A 23,427-nucleotide genomic window follows, 5' to 3' on the forward strand; every position below is an offset into this window, starting at 1 on the left:
TACTATTATCATTACTATTGTCATTATGATTATGATTATGATTATGATTATGATTATGATTATGATTATGATTATGATTACGATTATGATTACGATTACGATTACGATTACGATTATGATTATGATTATGATTATTGATAAGTGGTCGTTTTGCACGATTTTTGCTTATCAAATCTTCGAGTTTTGGTCTTCGTTCGTCTGAGATTCGGCTTTATTTGTATATATTATTGCGTTTCTTGTTTTTATTTCTATTTCAAGGTTTTATTAGGTATTTTTGCCGAGTCGAAGCCATTTGAAAGCGAAAACGAAACCGAATTTTCAAGTCAAACATCATAACAAACATTACATAACATAACATAACATAACATAACATAACAAACACAACATAACATAACATAACATAACATAACATAACATAAGATAACACATAAAATAACTAGTGTGATTCTTGTGTTGCCCGAGATTGTCTTCTAGCACGCGCTTGTGGTCGGTCCATTTCGTTACGAATACGAGTACTTTCTGGCCTACCCCGTCGTGTAGCTTTCCGTAGGGTAACATCGTGAAATAGCTCAAAATCTGCATCCTCCCAGCACATTCCAGGCAGCAAAGGGTGAAACACGCCACTATATGTGTTCTTATGGTTTCTAACACTGTAGTACCCGGCAACCAAACGGAAATCACGACATACATGTTGCACATGAGAGCAAGGAATCCCAAACAAGGTCCACTTATTACATGAGCATTCTTTGGCCCTAAGATCGACACAATGTGTTTTTCCTCCACCTCCTTGAGGTTTTGCCCTGGTGAATACCTCACCAGCGTAGTTGCGAGTGTTGAACCTTCTCATTTAATGGGTCGTCGAATGTTCCTCCCATAATTTGAACTTCTTCAATGGAAATTCGGCCCATCGTTGTCCCGATTGCTCCCAATTATTACCTTTCGCTACTCGATTAATAAAGTGCTTAACCACTCGATGAAATGTAAAATCCACAATAGCTGTGACAGGCAGTTTACGAGCACCTTTCAAAGCACCATTGATGGATTCGGACAAGCTGGTCGTCAACTGACCGCGTCGAGACCCTCCATCATGTGCTAAAGTCCACTTTTCTCGATCCATGTTCATCAAGTATCTGTGTGCATTGGGATTTTCCTCCCCAATCTTGTCCAAATACCGGTTCAACTTCCAAACCTGAGATTGTTTTCCAGCAGTGTAACAAAAATCTTTCACCAAAATGCTCTTAAACTTGGCGTTGACATTTGAACAAACATGCCTCAAACAAAATCGATGGGTGATGCGATGGGGCCTAAACTCGGGCATTGAATCGATGGCACTTAAAATACCGGTTCCTCGATCCGAAATTATACAAATACCATCTGATATGCCCGAAAGTAAATGTTTGTCAATGCATTTGAAAAACCACTTCCATGCACTTGCGGTCTCTTCATCAACAATTGCATACGCAAGTGGTAAAACTTGTTGATTCGCATCCAAACACACAGCAAGCAACATCTTATGTTTGTACTTAGTGTACAAATGAGTTCCATCGACGCTGATCACCCTACGACAGTATTTGAAACCATCAATACACGGCTTGAAGGCCCAGAAGACGTATTTGATTATGAATTTCGATGGATGATTTGTCGCGTGACGTTCCCACTCAACAGCTGTGCCTGGATTCCTTTGTTGCAGTGCTTTCATAAATTTTGGCAACTTCTGGACCGAACTCTCCCATGTTCCATATACATTTTCTCTGCATCGCTTCAAAGTGTACCATGCCTTCATGTAGGATATCTCATATCCTATTTGCGCGGTCACAATCTCTCTTGCCTTTGAAATCTCACAAACTGGATTTTCACGAACACTTTTCAATAGAATTGCGGCGCAATAATTGATGTTCAAGTTGCCATGATTGTTTGTCATCCCTTGCATACCGCAACTATGATCGCCATCGTAGATCCCAATTCTAAATTGTCCTCTATCCCCAATTCTTGATGCTCTTAGCCTCCATCTGCAAGGTTTTGCTTCAGTGTCGTGTTTGCAGATAACCTTCCAAGTTCTTTTTGTACTTTCGATAACTTTAAACTCTCTTCTGGCAAATCGAATGGAGTGGTCTCTAACGGCTGAAATGACCCTTGCTTTACTATAAAAAATCATCCCCTTTTCGAGAGTACATTTGCTGCTATCATAAAATTTTGACCACATACCCGACGGAACATCAATGGAATCGGCTGGGATTTCAGGAAATGACAGAGAGTAGAACGAAGGTGGATCATAAAACTGAGTAGGAGGTTCTGCAAATGATGGATTGCTGACATGAACATGGGAAGTTGATGGAATTTCTGCCTGCGATATTGTTTGTACAACGTCATCAACGGCTTCGATATTCTCATTATTGTTCTCTTCACCACTATCATCATCGTCTCCATGGTCGGAGGGTTCAGAGTCGCTTCGAACATTTGGCCCATGTGCGTCTCCGAAAGGATCATCGTCATCATTATTATCACAATGACGAGTTTCATTAAGAAGATCAAAATTTTCATGAGCATTTCTCATGCCACTTGATTCCCCAATATGTACCCCAAGATTTTGATAAGAATGCCTCGATGGCCCCGCTTCAAAGCCCATATTAGAAAACCCTTGTGTAACCGCAACTAACTCAGGACTTGTTTGCATAAATGAATTGTACGCATCATTCAAATCAAAATGTTGTGAAGGTCTCGAAGGGGAGTAGAGAGGTTCTGATGTAGTGAATTGTGAAGGTCTCGAAGGGGAATAGAGAGGTTCTGATGTACTGAATTGTGAAGGTCTCGAAGGGGAGTAGAGAGGCTCTGATGTAGTGAATTGTGAAGGCATCAAAGGATTGTATAAAGGTTGAGACTCAACATAAACATCTATGGAATCGTTTCCTTCATCCGGGTGCAAATAGATTTCTAAATCATCATCACTTGTTATCTCAGAAACTATCTCGCTCCACTGATTTTGATACCATCGTGATATTTTGCCCGACACCGATAACACAAATTCATTTCTATCTATTCGGCAACGTGAGTATATTTTCGCCAAGAAGTCTGAGAAAGATATATCGCGTTTCACTCGTACGACTGTATGATGAGATTGATCATAATTCACTAACAATCCCTCATGAACAATATGGCCTCCTATATATACGAAAACTTTGACAGTATTCCTACTCGGAGTCGCCATTGAAACCCTATATTTTGATATTTTGAGATTATTATTTTTTTTTTGAAATATTTAATATTTTCTAATTTTTTTATAGCTACAAACACTAAATGTTAGATTATAAATTAGTTAAAACAAACAATTAATATTTAATATTTTCTAATTCGTTTTATAATTTGAGAGTTCGAAAACTATTAATTTGTATATTATAAATCCTTAAAAAATTGTGTAATTCGTAATTTTTCGACACATTCATATAACACTTTAATTGTGTAATTCAAGTAAGACTTTAATTAACCAATAAAATATTTAATTTACCTCAAAGATAATTGAAGATTTGCTAGCACCCACAATCACTTCTCAATCCACCACAAGTTAGACTTCCACCTAGTTAAAAAACCATCAAAATAAAAATTTCAGCAATTATTTAAAAAACAGGAAAAAAATAACTCCAACCCCAAGTTGTACTATATTTGTACAATATAACAAATAACTACCTTCAAATTATTATTATTTGCTAGCTACAAAAATCCCTTCTCAAACCACCACAAATTACACTTCCACCTAGTTATAACAATAAAACAAAAAAAATTAAATTTTCAACAATAAAAAAAATAAAATTTGTACAATATAACAAATAAATACCTCCAAATAGTTATTATTTGCTAGCAACGTAAATCCCTTCTCAATCAACCACAAATTACATTTCACCTAATTATAACAATCAGAACACAACAAAATTTAAATTTCAGCCATTATTTAAAAACAAGAAAAAAAACATGAAAAGATGTTAAATTATTAAAACATGGGATCAAAAGTGAAACTAATGTAAACTTGAGGGGCTAATGCCATAACTAATTCTACCAATTTATCCACTAACTTACTATTAATTAATTAATTTATCCTACTAATTATTCTACTCGTATCATATTTAAACCATTAAAAAAAATTAAAATTTCAGAAATTATTTAAACACAATTCGTGACGAGTTCAAGTTCCCCTTCGAGAATTATTTAAACACAATTTATCCACTAACTCACTATTAATTAATTAATTTATCCTACTAATTATTCTACTAATCAAACATTCCTTCTTAAATCCACCACAAGTTCAAATTTAACCTAAAAAGTAACAAGTAAAAACAACAATAAAAATTGAATTTCATAAAAAATTATATATATTTTAACAATAGAAGAAATAATTTATCTCCAAATAATTAATAAGTTACTAGATAAAAATACCATTAATCCACCATTAATAAAAATTTAACAAAATTATATTAATAATTAAAATCCTATTTAACTATAATAATTGAAAAAGTGAAAAAAAATACCTCAATAAGTAACCTGCTGAAATTAATTAAAATTACCTACATTAATTAAAATATAAATTAGAAACTACAAATAAACAATAATTAACAAAAAAAAGAAGAGAGAAAAAAACACTTACTGTTTGTTGGGAAGAAGGGAGCAGAGGGAGAAAGGGGAGCAAATGAGGTGAAGAGATGTATTTTTTCGGATTAAATATATATATATATATATATATATATATATATATATATATATATATATATATATATATATATATATATAAATATATATTCGCCGAAATCAGGGCCGTCGGATCGAGAAGGATCGGACGGTCCTTAAAACGCGTAGTTTTAACCGACGCATTCAACCCTGACAGGTCAAAGCGCGTCGTTCAAAACGACGCGTTTTAAGGACCGTCAGATCTTGTCTTCAATCCGTGACCGTCAGATTAGGAGGACAAAATAGGAGATCTGGCCGTTGATCGCAGCTCGATCCAACGGTCCGCAAAACGCGTCGTTTTAAACGACGCTTTATTGTATTTTTGTAAATAATTACAAAATCACCCCTATTCTTAAAAAAAAAATCCTAAATATTGTAAAAAAAAAATGCCCCGTCTGAGTAAACATAAATGTTCCGATCATTATGAGTGTTTATTTGAAGACCATAATTAGCTGTCTGTTGGAGATATCGGAGAACTCGCTTCACTGCAATCCAATGATTTTCAGATGGAGAGTGTACAAATTTGGACAATTTGTTTACAAAATATGTGATGTTGGGGAGAGTGAAAGATAGTATTGCAACTCGCCAATTACTTTTATGTAGTTTGTGGCATCCGTCGGTTTATCTCCATCATTGGCAAAAATGAGATGGGTTGAACTCAATGGAGTGAGAACGCTTTTCCTATCTTGTATATTGTAATCGTGGAGAATATCCATAATATATTTAGATTACAACAGAAATATGCCGGCAGGTTTACGAAGTACTTCAATGCCCAAAAAATGAGTAAGAAGACTAAGATCTTTCAGAGAAAATTGACTTGCAAGAGCAGAGATAACCTCTCCAATGAGTTTTGTGCTGCTCCCGGTGACATTAATATCGTCAACATAGACTGAAATGTAGAGATATATATTTTTTCTATGAACAATAAAAAGCGAGCCATCCAATTTTCAATTTTTTGAACCCCATTTGCTGCAATGAGTTAGTCTACTCAATATACCATGTCCGCTGGGCTTGTTTAAGCCCATAAATAGCCCTTTTTAAGCGACACGTGTGGCTGGAAAATTTTTGATGTTCAAAATCAGGAGATGGCTACATGAAAACTTCATCTCCAAGTGTCCTTGGATGAATGCATTGCTTATGTCTAGTTGATGCAAAGATCAATTATTAACCTTGTTTTGAAGCGATCAACTGTTTTATTCGGCTTTTGCTTAACTCGAAACAACCATTTCCAGTCAATCACATTTTTTGGTGGGATCCCGTGGTACTGGATCCCATGTTTGATTCTTTAATAATTCATCAAATTCTACTCTCATAGCATCTTTCCATTGCAGAAATTGAATACCCTGTTTAAGGGTGTTAGGGGTGTTGAGGGGGGAAAAATTTAATGTGAAGTCAAAAACTCGTTTCAGTTTAAATATATGATTTCAGAATGGAGTGGTTATACGGCTAGGTTCAACTGTAGAGGCGTTGGAATTTTGGGTTGTGGGTAATAAAGAAGAAGTTGAAAGAGCAATGGTGGGTGGGTTGACAGTTTGGGTTGTAGGTGGAGAAATGGTTGATGTGATCCTAACTAGCTCCAACACGAAGAATTGGAAGAAAATGAAGAGGGAAATTCGTTGGACAAGTCGAATTTCATGCATCCCGAAAGTCGAGTATGATTCTGGCAAAGTACACCGTTCGGCTTATTTCTCTCTCATCTGAAGTCCAATTAAGGTGATTCGAATTGCTACGGAAATCCAACTTAAAGATCTAAAATTTCTATGTTTTGATCAGAGAGAGATTTGGTGTGGAAGAGGTTAGAAATCTAGCTTGAAGTTAACACACGTATACATCCAAGTGTCTACTCGAGTTATGAAGAGTGTTCGTATGGTCGACTTGTATATTATTAAATTATATTTTTATATTAGGAAACCCGAAACCCGAAAACCCGAAACCCGAAACCCGAAACCCGAAAACCCGAAAACCCGAAACCCGAAAACCCGAAACCCGAAAACCCGAAACCCAAACCCGAAATTTCTATTATTTTAGAGTTATTTATGGCCAGAATTTTTTATTAATAGTTTTCTTATTATAGTTTAGGTAATAGTCATTTTCCTTGTGAAAAAAAAAAGTCTTTTTAGCACTTATAAATAGGTTGCCAATTTGGCTTATTTTAAGGGACGAAGTTTGATGATTAAATGGAGTTTATTCTCATTGGTTCTTTAAGAACTTTTCGAACATTTCGGTGGATTCCGTTTGTTCACCCCGACTTATCAATCAATCTTTCAAAGTAGTTGGAGATAAGCATCCATAAGGACCAATCATGATCTTATCATTGCACTTGTTGGCTATTCACTAAGAAGTTGCCCAACCAACTCTCTCTTTCATATTACAGTCATTTACTGCACGAATAGTCTTAATTACCAAGGTAGCTCACTTTTCATCTTTGATGTATAGGCAATCCGACATGTATCATGTTTGCAGATCGATTGCATATTGTCTTTGTCATTTTGTTTTAAACTTAATATACATACCACGCACTACAAAATGTTGCATTACAGCAACCCTAAATGTGTCAACATTTAGGAAAGCACAAGCCAATCTAAAATTGGGGGTCTACCATGTTGATTTATCGATTGAAAATTGGGTAGTTGTGGTGTGTGAACTGATGCTTAGTAGGCTTGTTTACAACCTCATTATTAATTCCTTCGTTCAATGTAATTAAAGTAATCGGTGCAACAAATTAGTAAATCCAGGTATAATCGTCTTATAGTTTTAACACAGTGAAAAAATATCCAGGCTTAGTTGCACAGTTTAATTATATTAACAAACAACAACTTAGTTAAAATACAGTGAAAAAAAAAACTAAAACAAGAATAGATGATTCCCATAACATACGCACAACTTACACAGATAACTTACACAGATAACTTAGTTACACAACTTTGACAGCTTATTTGCATAGCTTAGTTACACAATTTAGTTAATTAAGCTGAAGAGAAAAATTAATTCTCTGGTGTGTACATCACCACCACACATTTGAAAGACAATTAGAGTTAAGGATTGTTTAACAAACTGCCCCATATTTATAAGTGAATTGTGTTTTTAGTAATTCATTATTACATAGGAATATTGAACGAAATTCCTCCCCCACCTAGCATTTTTTTAATAAGGATGGGTCCAGCCCCTTTTTCCTTATTGGTGACAGGTCCAACTTTTCTCTTATTCCAAATTTACTCCCCTACTATTCACTATCCCTACTTTAATGCCTTTCAATTTATTTTAATTAAAGTTTTCATTTATTTTTTTAAATGTTGTTTTTAATTATTATTTTTTTAAACAAATTATCTTTTTTTTTTTAGTTCTCAGTTGTTGGGTTTTCAAATCAACTATACAGTTTCCAAAAACAACTATAAAATTTTCGTAATCAACTACAATATTTTCGAAACAACTATAATTTCATTTTTTTTGGCTTATTTTTCATAATCAACTACAAAATTACTTAAAACAACTATTATTTTTTTCGTTTTTTCCCTGAGTCAACCATAAGATAACTCTAAAACAAACACAAAAAATAGTGGCACAAAATAGCATGTTTACCAAAAATTAAAATGACTACAAATTAATGAAAATTAACTGTAAAAACACCAAAATCAACTACAAGCTTGTAGAAATCCAATACAATAAATCGAAAACAACTACAAAAATTGAAAACAATTATAAACTATCGAAAACAACTATAAACTATCAAAAACAACTATAAAATGTTGAAATCAACTATTAAACTATTCCTCAATTACTTAGTAATCAACTACGTATTCATGCAAAAATTAATCGAAAAGACATAAAAAATAGTATGAAATAAAAAATGCAAAAAGTATGTGGCATGCTCTGAACCTAGGCACGAGATCCGTCATTGACTTTTTCTATTACTTCACTTTTTTGTCTGCACTTCTACGGAGATCCCTCGTCGGCATGGAATCTAAACTGAAACGAAAGAGTGTCGATGGTAGGCCGATAATAAGGGCAACAATGCGCCGATAAATGAAATAGGGAACAACAGGGCGGTGGTGGAGGGTGGAGAACGCCAAAGCGGTGGAGGACGAGCAATTTTAAATCTCTGGTGGAATTCATGGAGAAGCGGTTGTGAAGAGAGAATAGAAAATGAAGACTAGTGGGAACAATAAAATTAGGGCTTCACTTAATAAAAGGTTTGAAAAATATATGGCATGTGAGGGTAAATTATGTATATTAGCTTATTATTTTGTTGGATGTTTATTTAATTAAAAAATAAGGGAGATTTCATTAATAAGGAAAAAGAGAGTGGATCCATTCTTATTATACCTAACTAGAACCTCCGTGCGTTACACGAGGGCGAATATTATAAAAAAATTAAAAAATATTACATCTAAATAAATGATAATAAGAAAAATAATATAAAGGTAAAGTATAAATAAAATTAATAAATATCTTGTTCGAAAACAATATAATATAAAAAATGAAATGTAAATTCCCTAATTGCAATCATCATATGTATATGTATATACTGAAAATACACATACATCTATATATATATATATATATATATATATATATATATATATATATATATATATATATATATATATATAGAGAGAGAGAGAGAGAGAGAGAGAGAAAAGAAAAAAAGGTAATGTGTGCTATAAAAAAAAAAAGAGAAAAGTTAGTGGTGGAAGGAAAAAAAAAAGGAAAAAAAGAAAAAAAAAATTAAAATAAGGGAAACATGTTCTATAAAAAATGAAGAAAATATAAATAAATCTGAATGTGATATAAAAAAGGAGAAAATAAAGGAAATAAATATTTCACAAAAATATTTTTAAAAAACTATTTTTAGGATTTTGGGAAAAGCTTTTCTTTTATATATAAAGATGAGTGAGGGGTTTTCATGAATAATCCCATTTTTTTCTCCCATGAAATATAGTCCTTATTCAACTAAATTTCTTTTGTTTGGAAAGGTTAAATGGTGTATCTCATTCTCATCAAAGTAGAAGATCTTTGGTATTTGTTTCAATTAGATTTCTCTTTCTCAAACAAATAAAAATAAAAATAGATTTATGTAATTTGGAAAGGTTAAAACTTTTAAGGTAAATCTCCTAAGTAAAAGATCTTTGGTACTTGTTATCATTGATTGATTCCTTCTTGAACTATGATTCTTATTTGTAAAAGTTTTGTTGTTTCTCAATGATATTTTCTCTTGTTTTTCAGAGTCATTTACTTATTTCCTACTTCAATAAGATTTTCTTAGTTTTGTTTAGATTTTATTTTATTAATAATTGTTTTCTTTTATTAATTTTTTGTAAAAATTGATTTCTAAATTTTATATATATTATTATATTATTATATTATTAAGAGGTGGATCTTAGAAGTTAGAACGGATTCCCACCAAAATTTCCCACTCCCTCCATAAATTGCAGCATAACGAAACGTGGCCATACAAACCCGGCCCGACCCGAACCCACTCCCCGCATTATTCGCGGGTCAGCTAACCCTTCTCCTCTATATAACCCTATTTATTCCCATACAAACTCTCTCTCTCTCTCTCTTCCAACTGTTATAACCTATCTCTCTCTCTACAACTGTTATAAGACTCTCTCTCTCTCTCTCTCTCCTCCCTCTCTATTAGCCCATACAAACTCTCTCTCTCTCTCTCCAACTGTTGTAAAAAGAAAACAAGAAGAAACAAAGAAAACCTATTCCTATACATACTCTCTTCTCTCTCTCTATCCCCTCTCTCTCTCTACAAAAATAATCTGTTGAAATTCTTACCATGAAAATGAGTTCCTACATCAAACAAGAACCCTCTGAGCCATCAGAAATGTTTCTGAAAAAGAAGATTCACAGTCGAGAAACTAGCAGCAGCGAATATTCCGGCCACAGTTCCGACGAAGATGAATCCGACGTGGAACTTAACCACCCGATGAAGAAGAAGCATAGATACGATGCGATTCTGCCGGTTGGATTTCTCGACCCCATCCGACCAGATGAACCGGTGGTGGTTTCTCAGAGACCAACCGCCGCGCCGCCGGTTGCCGCCGGCAACGGCGGGGCTTCCAGTTATGCTATGGTTCCGGTGAAAGAAGAGATTCCGGTTGATCCAGAGAAGGCGGTGGTTACTACTTTGGCTGTGGTGCGTAGCTGTAAGCAGGGGCGGACCCAGGGGTGTTTTCTTGGGGGGGCGGAAATATAGGGGTAAATTAAGAGAGAATTTTTTTTTTTTGTTTTTAGGGACTAAAATGTACAAAATTAAAAGTTTGGGGGGGCGAAAGTGTATAAACTAATACATAAATACCCAAAAAAAAAAAAAAAAAAAAAAAAAAACAGCTTAAAAAAAAATTCTTGGGGGGGCGGGGGCCACCCCAGCCTTAGGCGTGGGTACGCCCCTGGCTGTAAGCAGTTTTGGAGAGCCGGCGATTATGAAGAATCCGGCGGCGGCAGCAGCGGCGGCGATGTTTCCGTTGGTACGTTACGAATTCCCTTTCATTGATTACTTACTTATCTACTAAAATTGATGGATTTGTTTTCTTATCATTTACATGCGTATTGCCATCTAGGATAATTTCCCTTTTCTATCGAAATTTAAACCGTGAGACGTTTAGGTGGGGCCCGCTTTCGATAAAAACAATAAATTTAAAAAAAAATTAAAAAATATTTATATAAGCGAAAACGACACGCGTAACAAAATGTGGCTTAATTGTTGTGATGTTACTTATTATTTTTCAGTCGTTTGGGTTGATGGCTTGATGCATAGACGTTAGAACAATTTCGTTATTTTAGATTTTAAAAAAAATTAAAACAAACCCTAAATAAAAAAATAAAACCATGTAGCTCGTTAAGATATTTCAAAAAATTCCAACATACTATTGAAGAATGAGAATGACAAAAAATTAAGAGATTTAAAGGGGATAGAGATATTGAGAAATTTGATAATTAGCTTGAAAATTTTCATTAAATCCCATCCGCATTAAATGATTTTTTCTTTTTGACAACCGTGAGACGTTTAGGTGGGGCCGCTCTCGATAAAAATAATAAAAATATATAAGCCCTCCCCCAAATGATTAATTGTTTTGACGTGTACGAAGTAACTATTTTTCAATCGTTTGCGTTGATGCATAGACATTAGAACAACCGGAAATATATTAGGTTTCAAAGAACCCTATAAGCTTAAAAAATAAAATAAACCCTTAATAAATTTAAAAAAAATAATTCATTGGTGGTAAGTTTGAATAATAAACCTTAATTGACAGTGTGTAATATAATTTTTTTTTGCAGCTGACATGGATCACGTAAGGGTTCATCCTAGATTCTTGCATTCAAATGCTACCAGCCATAAATGGGCTTTGGGAGGTAATTATTAATTAATAATTAATTTTTTATTTTAATATTACTTTTTATAATGTTTGCAAATTTTATTTCAAATTTGTTTTATTTATTTATTTATTTTTTTTTTTTTTTTGTTATTTCCAGCATTTGCTGAGCTTCTAGACAATGCTTTGGATGAGGTGTGTAATGGAGCTACATATGTCAATGTTGATATGGTTGTGAAAGACAATAATAAGATGTTGGTAGTTCAAGGTAATTAAACATTCTTAGGGTAAATTACAAGCATCTCACTGACGTAAAGTGTAATAACAAAAAAATCCCATTTATTTGAGAAATTACATCCACCCCTGCAATTTGTAAATTTCTTACGTTCACCCCCTACAAAAGGGTGTTAACGTAAGACATTTACAAATTTCAAGGGGATGGATGTAATTATTGGAAAATCAGGGTTTTTTTTGTAAATAGAACTTACTTCATGGGGGCGGTTGTAATTTAACGAACATTTTCATCATTTTCTATCATAAGAAAATTTCGATTTCTTATTGCTTGGGTTGAATACTAATGTTATTGGCGAAAATTTAAACTCGCTAATTTTGTACTCGATTTTAAGTAATCGTCGGTCGACTGTTTCATTGACGATCACGTTATGGGTGCAGATAACGGCGGCGGCATGACCCCGGATAAGATGCGTCAGTGCATGTCGCTCGGGTATTCCGCAAAGAGCAAGATGGCTAACACAATTGGTCAATGTAGGTTGACCTAAACGCTTCGTCGAATATATTTCATTTAAATGTAGCCCTTAAAATATTATTTCGACAGATGGAAATGGATTCAAGACCAGCAGCATGAGGCTCGGTGCAGACGTGATCGTGTTCTCCCGCTGTAAGGGGCAATACGGACAAAGCACAACGCAAAGCATTGGACTGCTTTCGTTTACGTTCTTGCAGAAGACCGGCAAGGAGGATATAATCGTCCCCATTGTTGATTACGAGAAAACGGGAGAAACTCGTTGGAGTAGGCGTTTGAAGTCATCAAACGAGTGTTGGGAAAGAAATCTCGAAACCGTAGTGCAATGGTCACCATACGAAAGCGAAGACGAACTCGTCGGGCAGTTCAATTTCTTGGAAGATCAAGGAACACGTATCGTGATCTATAATCTTTGGGAGGATGATCAAGGACTACTAGAACTCGATTTCGAAGCCGATCAAAATGTACGTGTTAATTTCATCATACTATATGTTTATTTTTTTATTTTTTTTTTCATATAATTGTAATTGATGTATTATTATTATTTCAGGACATTCAAACAAGAGGCGGCAACCGAGAAGACAAGAAGCTAATGGATACGGCAAACGATCACCCGAGCGCTAGAAAATTTCTTACGTACCGACACTCGTTGAGGGTATATCATTTAACACTCATTTTTGTTTTTGATAAATAATAAATATAATTATTTGATTTTTTTTTTTCTTTCTTTGTTCTGCAGAGCTACGTCTCGATTCTGTACCGTAGGATACCACCTGGTTTCTCCATCGTCTTACGAGGAAAGGAAGTTGAAAATCACGACCTAGTCAACGATATGATTCATCCTCAGAAGAATGTTTACAAGCCAGCAGCTTCTGCTGCATCAAAAGATCCTAATGTAATTAAATACTTGACTTTTAAATTCATCTGCAAAACGACTCGTAATTATTTATTTATTAACAATTTTGTTTTTCTTCTTATAATGTTGAAATAAAATAGATGTCCGCAGCGGTAACACTTGGATTTATTAAAGACGCACGCCATCATATCGACGTTCAAGGATTCAACGTGTATCATAAGAACAGGCTTATTAGGGTTCGCTTCTTTTTAGCTTTTCACGATATTTTTTTTTAATTAAGTAATATAATCATAAATAATTGATTATTTTCTTTTCTATCAGCCGTTTTGGAGGCTATGGAACGCCGCCGGAAGTGATGGTCGAGGAGTAATCGGTATATTTTGATTTACATTTGTTATGCAATATAATCATATATAAAAAATATACGTTTGTCTTATATTTCTCGTGTTACGTCTTATATTTTAGGTGTTTTGGAAGCTAATTTTGTGGAACCGGCACACGATAAACAAGGATTCGAGCGCACGACTGCGCTTTCAAGACTCGAGGCTAAACTTATACAATTGCAGAAGACTTATTGGTTGGTTCTCTTTCAATTTTTTTCTATATATCCAATTATATACTATAGCCGATTTATATAATTTTACCGAATTTCGGATTAATTATTTTTTATTTTTATTGTATTCAACAGGTCTGAAAAGTGCCATCTAATTGGCTATGCTAAACGACGTAACTCAAAGAAGTCCGTTTCCCCGGAGAAACAAGAAGCATCGCCACCTAGTGATAACAATAATACGGCATTTACTTCAAAATCGAACACCAAAAAGGCACATAAACCATCACCTATAAATCACAAAGCCTCGTTTGCTTCTCCGTTACGAGCGGTGCCTCAATCGACATTTCCTCCGCAAGAAGCTTCTGCTTCAAATATGATTGTCAAGGTAATAAGGGAAATATACTTTTTCGTCTTTTTTATTTTTAATTATTTATTATTTATTATTTTTATCTTAATTATTTTTCTTTCGGTGAAAAAATAATAGCTGGAAGATATCAACAAATACGGACCTACGACGCAGTTTCCCTCACTTACGAATATGGTTGTTAAGCTGATAGACGATAATCGAAACTTGAGAAACCGGTATATATATAAATCTATCTCGTTTTATCTATAGTACAAATCTTTGTCTGCGTTTTCCGTGTTTTAAGCGCTACATTTTCGATTCGCAGTTTGACGGACACACTGCATGAACTACACTATGAAGAAGATAAGAACAAGTCCCTCGCAACTCAGGTAATTAATTAATTTATTTTTATTGTGAAATATAATAATATCTCAATTAAATGAATTTGGTAATTAGTTTTTTTTTTTTCCTTTTAAACTACATTTCGTATTTTCTTTTTCCAATTTCAGCTTCAAGATGCGACGGAAATGATGCAACAAATGGATCTAGAGCAAGAAACATTTGTTAGTTCGTTCGCTGAAGAAAGAAACCGACGAGAACAGGAAGAACAAAATCTGAGAAGAAAATTAAGGGTATAATTATATATCGATATTCGAAAGAAGAATATCTTGAATTATTTAACTTATTATTTTTTTTCTTTCTTTTGTTTGTGCAGGAGGCTTGTGAAACTATTGAAGGATTGGTTAGCAAAGTTCGGACATTGGAGGCTCGCTTACGTTGAGAATCGAGATTAGATACAAAATATTCAGAAGATGTAATGAATTTATGTAAATTGATTAGATCTTCATGGATGGTTTCTCATAGTACTTAATTTTGAATTTGAATTATTCATTAGTTACTTTGTAATTGATTGCAAACATATGTGCAGTTAACTTAATTCAAATGCAGACAAATTGAGTTTTTGCCTAGTAATCAAGAGCCTCTTCCATAAGTAGTGTTTGTGTAAGACCATATTATAAGCTATTTAAAAAACTTGATATAAATGTAGGAAGATACTCCCTCAAAATTAGTTTTTGAATTTAACAATAACAATGGGTATAAGAATACATATTGGTTCTAGCTCTCATTTTAATTTTATCTTATTTATTTTATTGGGAAAAATACAATTTTCATCCCTCAAGTTTGCACTGATTTCACATTTGTTCTCTTATAATTAAAAAATTCAATACTTTTAGTCATTTGTTATTGTTAAGATTTCACATTTGTTCTCTTATAATTAAAAAATTCAATACTTTTAGTCATTTGTTATTGTTAAATTCAACGCATTAGTACTACAGGAAAGTTGACGGAGATGACCAAATGTGTTTTTTGTGAACATGGGGGACCAAATAAGAAATCAGTACAAACTTGAAGAATGTAAACTGTAATTTTCCCTTATTTATTAGTGTGAACTACAAACGATTCTCGTGGACGAAGCATAAAATTTAGTATGACTCGAGTAGCACTTGATGAAAGTTCTAGGTACATTTTGTAATTTAAGAACTATGGAGCAGTTTATAAAAAGTTCCAAAACATTATTGTAGCAACTAGCAATTATCAACATATTTGTAGAAGAAGAATATCCATAATTTGTGCTAGCAACTATCAACATATTTGTAGAAGAATATCCACGATTTGTAGACTTTGGACTTTAATGAAATATTAGGGGTCAAAATGCAAATATGGGTACCTTGTTTCTTACAAGTTTGTATTAGGGGTTATTTTACATACCCCTAGCCACCAAATAAACTAGGGATAAACCCAAGCCCAAATCATCCTTTGACATACCCCTAGAGAAGCGAAAGTACTATACTACCCTTATATGCAATTTTCGGCCAAACTGCATCAGTATTTATTATTATTATTATTATTATTATTATTATTATTATTATTATTATTATTATTATTATTATTATTATTATTATTATTATTATTATTATTATTATTATTATTATTATTATTATTATTATTATTATTATTATTATTATTATTATTATTATTATTATTATTATTATTATTATTATTATTATTATTATTATTATTATTATTATTATTATTATTATTATTATTATTATTATTATTATTATTATTATTATTATTATTATTATTATTATTATTATTATTATTATTATTATTATTATTATTATTATTATTATTATCATTTTTTTATAAACCTGTTTGTTAAATATATATATATTCATTTTTTTAATTTTTTTTAAATTAAAAAAAAATAATTTTTTATTAATTTTTTTTTTAATTTTCAAAACAATATGTTTACAGTACTGAAAATAACTACATGTAACTATAGTACCTATAGTAATTCATAGTTATGTTCGTTTTTCTTCCTCATGTTTTTAGTCGATCAATTGTATATACACACGAATACTGACTTATACAAAATAAATTCATAAAACCCCAACAAAAATTTACAAATTTCAATATTTTTATTATAAATCACATCAGAACCAATAAAATACAAATCGAAAATACACAAATATACGCATATGTAACTACATGTTACTATAGTAATGTATAGTAATGTATAGTAATGTATACAGTTTGTTGAACACTGCATCACATGTAACTTCAAAAAAAAAATTTGACACCTTCAAGGAAAGGATCAATGGCCTTCATTAAGCTGCAATTGCAAAATCAAAACAAAAAGAAATTACTTTAGTACAAATCAACAAAATTTGAAGAAAAACATCAAAACACTAAAAAATCAACAAACACTAAGAGATCGAGAGATAGAGAGAGAGGTTATTGCAGGGAAATGCTACAGATTTTAAATCAAACATACAGTGACTCCTCACCCCCTCGCCTCCTACCAAAACCCTAGACGCCGCTAATAACCACCCACGGTTCCGTGCGCCCACAAATGCAAAAAAATATAGAAATAAATCTGAAAATATAAAATTAAACGAAATTACCATCAAAATATAGATCCCGACGAGAGGAATCCAACGGTGGCTGACCCGTCAAATTTCGACGGGTGGAACACAAAATAAAGCTCCGGCAAGATCACCGTTCTCGAATGAAAAAAAATTGCAGAAACAGATCAGCGCTCGAAACTGAATGAAATCACCACCAAAAGAAGGAGCTCGACGAGAGGAATCCAACGGTAGTTAAACCATCGAATTCCGACCACCGGAGAGAGAGTTATGGTTCCGGGAAGCAATTTCGCCGGTGGGAGGTTTGTGGAGGCGGGATTTTGAATCTGGGAGAAGAAGAGAAAGACCGTGAGTGGCTAGGGTTTAAAATTGATTTTAGAAGGGTATTATAGGAACTTCAAGGTAGCCCAGAGGAGTATGCCAAAATATTTTCGAAATGAGGAGGGTTTCCCCTAGAGTGTAATATACTTGGTAGTTAGTTCTATATAATTTGTAAATGAGGGGTCTACAAAATAATCCCTTTGTATTATAAGAAATAACTTATATGGGTAAAAGTGCAAATACATGGAAAATATCAGGAGCGAACACAAAAGTTGTCGGCAATGTGAAATGTGAATTCTTAACAACAATGTCTTGTTTGTGTGCCAAAATAAGATTAGCTAAGATAAAATTAAATAATATAATGAAACTCAATTATATTATTGGACCGAACGATGCATAAGATAAATATTACAGCAAAATGATGTTTATAGGGTTGCAAATGTAGGGAGATTTTTTTGTTTTGTTTTTTTTTTTAGAGAGAATTTTTTTATCATACTGATATATGTAAATCCCAAAAAAATAGAACTAAAATTAAAATAAAAAAAAATCAGAAATGAGATTATCTTTACCCATGCAACCAAACAACCCAAAATACCAATTCCCTTCGACGGTCTTCCACTTTACATTTCATTCCAAACACCTCCCCCAAATGAAACCCCTCTTCTCTCAACACAAACACACCTCTGCATCATCGTTAATGGCGGATTAGGTTAACGTACAGCTCAATCTTCCTCAATTTTCTCTCTCCCCCAATTTGAAGCGCCAAAATTCGGACTCTCTCGCTTGAAAACCGAAAAGGAAAATTAGTAAAACATCAGGCTCGTTCGCCCAATCGATTAATCGGCGATTATTTGAACGGATTTTTTTGAGAATTGTTTTCCGATTTATTGGGGCTAATTTTGAGAAGAAAGGATGAGCAGCGGGCATAAGAAGAGGAATTTTCAGATTGAGGCGTTTAAACACAAAGTGGTGGTGGATCCCAAGTATGCAGAGAAGACTTGGAAGATTTTAGATCATGCAATTCACGAGATCTATAATCACAACGCGAGTGGACTCAGCTTTGAAGAACTATACAGGTTTTTCTTTTTTTTGTTTAAATTCATTTCTGGTTTAGTTTTAGTGTATTTTTTGTTGGTAATATGAGTTATTGGTGAATTAATTTGGCTGGATGGTGTTCATAGGCTTGATTTGATCGTGTTCGTGGGCTTTGTTTTTCGTTCATTTATTTGTTTGCGAATATACTAGTTAATGATCTATGGAATTGAACTCCATCTGCTTGTATTTTGTGTAGCTATTTGATGTTTTATTTTTTAATTTTTCCTTTTCGATATGTGTGTATTTGTCATTTTCGATATACGAATTCGGGGGAAAGCAAATCAATTAGTAATGTATGGCCTGTGGAAACGGCTGTTTATCCGAACTTGTTTATATTTTCATTAACATAGAGGGGAACCGTGTATTCTTAGCAACATTGGGTATGGTGTTTATCGAGGAACCTACTGAATCTGACTTCCTCGGATTCGGATACATGTCGTAACTAGAGGGGGCAAATATGAAATTCAATTAGAAATATGGATTTTCTCATTTAGTGATACGAACTTAAGTCTTTCTCTTCTTCCTGCACACTCACATAACTTGCTCATGCTGCATCGATGAATGATTTGGTTTCTGATTTGAAATTATCTTTACGAACGCAGAAATGCTTACAATATGGTATTACACAAATTTGGGGAGAAGCTATATTCGGGACTTGTGTCAACAATGACGTTGCATCTTCAAACAATGTCTAAAAGTATAGAGTCTGCACACGGTGGCTTATTCCTCGAGGAGCTTAATACGAAATGGAGCGATCACAATAAAGCACTGCAGATGATCCGTGATATACTTATGTACATGGACAGAACTTTCATTCCCAGCACCCACAAAACCCCCGTCCACGAGCTTGGTCTGAACCTCTGGAGAGACAACGTAATTCACTCCGACAAAATTCAGACAAGGCTTCTAAACACGCTTCTTGAATTGATACTTAGGGAGCGCATGGGCGAAGTTATCAACAGAGGGTTGATGAGAAACATAATCAAAATGCTTATGGATTTAGGACCTTCGGTTTACCAAGACGATTTTGAGAAGCCATTTCTTGAAGTTTCGGCTGATTTTTATAGAGCAGAATCTCAGGAATTCATCGAATGTAGTGACTGTGGCGACTACTTGAAGAAAGCCGAAAGGAGACTGAATGAAGAAATAGAGAGGGTATCGCACTACTTGGATGCAAAGAGCGAAGCCAAGATAACTAACGTCGTGGAGAAAGAGATGGTAGCCAATCACATGCTTAGGCTAGTTCACATGGATAATTCAGGATTGGTGAAGATGCTTCTAGATGATAAGTTGGAAGATTTGGGGAGGATGTACACCTTATTCAAACGAGTTCCTATTGGCCTTCCTACAATTCGAGATGTGTTGACTTCCCACATCAGAAACACAGGCAAACAGCTCGTCACTGATCCAGAGAAATCCAAGAATCCTGTAGAGTTTGTGGAGGCACTGCTCGATAAAAAGGACAAGTACGATAAGATTATAGCCTCGTCATTCAGCAACGACAAGACCTTCCAGAATGCATTGAGTTCGTCTTTCGAATATTTCATCAATTTGAGTCCTCGTTCGCCGGAGTACATATCTTTGTTCGTGGATGATAAACTGAGGAAAGGGTTAAACGGTGTGAAAGAAGAGGACATCGAAATTATGCTCGATAAAGTAATGATGTTGTTCCGTTACCTCCAGGAGAAAGACGTGTTCGAGAAATACTACAAACAACATTTGGCAAAACGGCTCCTGTCTGGAAAAACAGTGTCAGATGATGCAGAGAGAAGTTTAATTGTGAAACTGAAAACAGAATGCGGTTATCAGTTCACTTCGAAGTTAGAAGGCATGTTTACAGACATGAAAACCTCTCAGGACACAATGCAAGGGTTCTACTCAGCACATGGTGGTGACCTGGCAAGTGGGCCCACCCTAGTTGTCCAGGTTTTGACCACCGGCTCGTGGCCAACTCAATCTAGCATCTCCTGCAATTTGCCTTCCGAATTGTTAACACTGTGTGAGAAGTTTCGATCTTACTACCTCGGTACCCACACAGGTAGAAGATTATCATGGCAGACGAATATGGGTACAGCTGATCTTAGGGCAACCTTTGGCAATGGTCAGAAATACGAGCTGAATGTCTCGACTTATCAAATGTGTGTCTTAATGCTGTTCAACAACTCTGATTGTCTTAGCTATAGGGAAATCGAGCAAGCCACTGAGATTATATCGTCTGATTTAAAAAGGTGTCTCCAGTCATTGGCTTGTGTGAAGGGGAAAAACGTGTTGCGAAAAGAGCCCATGAGCAAAGAGATTGGAGAAGATGATGTTTTTTCGGTTAATGATAAGTTTACTAGTAAACTTCGTAAGGTTAAAATCGGAACTGTGGTTGCACAGAAGGAATCCGAGCCGGAGAAACAAGAGACGAGGCAGAGAGTGGAGGAGGATAGAAAGCCACAGATTGAGGCAGCGGTGGTTAGGATTATGAAATCGAGGAGGGTTTTGGATCATAATAATATTATTGCTGAAGTTACGAAGCAACTGCAACCTCGGTTTCTGGCTAACCCGAGTGAGATTAAGAAACGGATTGAGTCACTTATTGAAAGGGATTTCTTGGAGAGGGATAATGTGGATAGACGATTGTATCGGTATTTGGCTTGAGCAAAAAAAAATCAAATTTCCAGGGGATTACTTGGTCTTTTTTTTTTTTTTTTTTTGAAGCAATTACTTGGTTTGTTATGTTAGCGGAAATGTAAGTTATCGACTATTGCAGACGTTGAATTTCATTTCCGCGTAATGCATTTGATTTCGATGAACGTTCGTCTGTTACTTTTTCTAATTGCAAAACCGATTAAAGTACTCGATAACAAATACACGCAATTGTTAAAGTGAATACCATGTAAGTAAAAACTTATAGGCCTAAAGTTAGATCCTGTTGTTTTATTCATGTTGATTCGAAAATGGTTGCTGTATTTTAAGACTACGATACGAGAATGCGATTCTGTATATACCTGCACTCGATTCCAACGGCATTAGTCCCCCGCCTTGTCAGCCTTGGAATCATCTCCAACATGAACTGCTTTGCTGCCCTCGAAAAATCTTAAATAATGTCTGTGAAAAGGGTAATTGGAAATATTAAACGTTACCTAAAGCAGCTCTAAATATATTTTCGTCCGGTTTTTTGTATCCAACCTCCGATTATATTATGACAACATCAAACCTAAAGCAAAATCCAACAAATAAACAATAAAAAAGACAACATATTCTATCTTGTGCCTAGAATAACAAGTAGCAGCTCTAAATATATTGAGATCCTTCGGTAGCTTCCTCAAGCGGGAATCAAAGTTCGATACAATAGCTAGTTTAACAATTGAAAAAAATAAACAGGGAACAAAGAAAATAAAATCAATAATAAAATAAAGTACTTCAAGAATCTTTCAGACATTAGCAAAAAACTCAATATAACATATCTTGTTTATTATGGCAATCAGGTAGAGGTACAATACTGGTTTCGTTAAAACAGGGGCACGATACTGGTTTCTCGATCTATGGCAATCAGGTAGAGGTACATTCTCTCCCTCGGGCCTGGTTTCGTTAAAAGTGGTAGTCGGGCTAACAACATTCAGTTGCTCAAAAGCCCGATCGGCTTCCTCGGTTCATTCAAAGCGGTGCATTTTGCACAAGATTTTGAAAAATGGGTAACTAGCGAAGCAACTAAGAGAAGCGTTTCTCTCAGCCAGCGTTTGCACCTCTTTAATGTTCCTTGTTGGTTTCATATCTAATACGGCTTGTACCTACTAGGGATTGGCCTCCACTCCCTTCTCTGTTACCATATAGCCAAAAAACTTTCCAATTTCAACTCCAAATGGACATTTGGCGGGATTGAGCTTCATCACGTACCGGCAGAGGGTCGCAAACGTTTATTCCAAATCTTGGATATGGGTGGTCATCTTTTTGCTCTTACAGAGCATGTCGTCCACATATATCCCCATGTTCCTTTCCAGATGGGACTGGAACATGGTGTTCACTAACTTTTGATAGGTGGCATACCAACACCTCCTCGCTGATGGTACGAATCTCCAGCATAGCGACGTTGAATCTCCAGCATAGCTATGTTGAATCTCTGAACATAGCTCTGAAGACTCATTCTCCTGCTACCTTACGGCTAACAGGGTGATGGTACTCCTCTATTGTTTCTTTGAACTGCCGAAGTGGTTAAGAAACACCTTATTGGGTTGAGTGAAGCGATCTATCGTTGCCTTCAGTAGCTGGTTGATCCATCTCGGAACCTGATCAGCTAGGGTGATGGTGAATGCTCGGTACTTCACGCCATCTGGAAGTCAGTGTAGGGAGGCACATGGTGTTAAATATCGACATGTGCTCCCAAGGATCCGTCGTCCCGAAGACTCATACACGACGGGCCTAAACATTCCTGGAAGGTCGTTTTCTTGTATCCTTTTATTCAACGAGGTCCCCTCCTTTCATCAGCTTCGTCGAGGCAATCACGACTTACCTCTGGATCCTCGTCATGTTGTCTAGGTTGGAC

The 23,427-nt window shown here is 34.7% G+C and overlaps 3 protein-coding genes and 1 long non-coding RNA gene across 4 annotated transcripts; 2 read left to right on the forward strand and 2 right to left on the reverse strand.

Annotated features, from left to right (window-relative positions):
- Positions 1 to 673: 673 nt before the first annotated feature.
- On the reverse strand, positions 674 to 3,180 carry LOC148766851 (uncharacterized). Its single transcript, XM_088825715.1, has one exon. It carries the CDS (start codon positions 2,852 to 2,854, stop codon positions 848 to 850), a length of 2,007 nt encoding a protein of 668 aa, XP_088681841.1. The 5' UTR covers positions 2,855 to 3,180; the 3' UTR covers positions 674 to 847.
- A 6-nt stretch (positions 3,181 to 3,186) lies between these two features.
- Positions 3,187 to 4,694, reverse strand: LOC148766852 (uncharacterized). The gene is made up of 3 exons (XR_016034473.1): positions 4,518 to 4,694; positions 3,682 to 3,895; positions 3,187 to 3,571 (listed from the first exon to the last, which is right to left on the reverse strand). It is a non-coding gene; the product is annotated as an uncharacterized LOC148766852 (long non-coding RNA).
- Positions 4,695 to 10,471: 5,777 nt separating this feature from the next.
- Positions 10,472 to 15,454, forward strand: LOC105957983 (protein MICRORCHIDIA 7). Its single transcript, XM_088825599.1, has 16 exons — positions 10,472 to 10,890; positions 11,092 to 11,189; positions 12,001 to 12,075; positions 12,196 to 12,303; positions 12,708 to 12,800; positions 12,871 to 13,262; positions 13,349 to 13,453; positions 13,538 to 13,693; positions 13,795 to 13,890; positions 13,976 to 14,027; positions 14,120 to 14,231; positions 14,343 to 14,592; positions 14,692 to 14,789; positions 14,879 to 14,942; positions 15,063 to 15,185; positions 15,269 to 15,454. Exons 1-16 carry the CDS (start codon positions 10,499 to 10,501, stop codon positions 15,332 to 15,334), a joined length of 2,280 nt encoding a protein of 759 aa, XP_088681725.1. The 5' UTR covers positions 10,472 to 10,498; the 3' UTR covers positions 15,335 to 15,454.
- Positions 15,455 to 18,261: 2,807 nt separating this feature from the next.
- Positions 18,262 to 21,697, forward strand: LOC105958006 (cullin-3A). The gene is made up of 2 exons (XM_012982009.2): positions 18,262 to 18,880; positions 19,502 to 21,697. Exons 1-2 carry the CDS (start codon positions 18,717 to 18,719, stop codon positions 21,540 to 21,542), a joined length of 2,205 nt encoding a protein of 734 aa, XP_012837463.2. The 5' UTR covers positions 18,262 to 18,716; the 3' UTR covers positions 21,543 to 21,697.
- Positions 21,698 to 23,427: the final 1,730 nt, after the last annotated feature.

The sequence above is a fragment of the Erythranthe guttata genome, chromosome 11 (genome assembly GCF_056151865.1).
Source record: "Erythranthe guttata isolate IM_541 chromosome 11, IM_541, whole genome shotgun sequence".
In the NCBI taxonomy this organism is placed as follows: domain Eukaryota; kingdom Viridiplantae; phylum Streptophyta; class Magnoliopsida; order Lamiales; family Phrymaceae; genus Erythranthe; species Erythranthe guttata.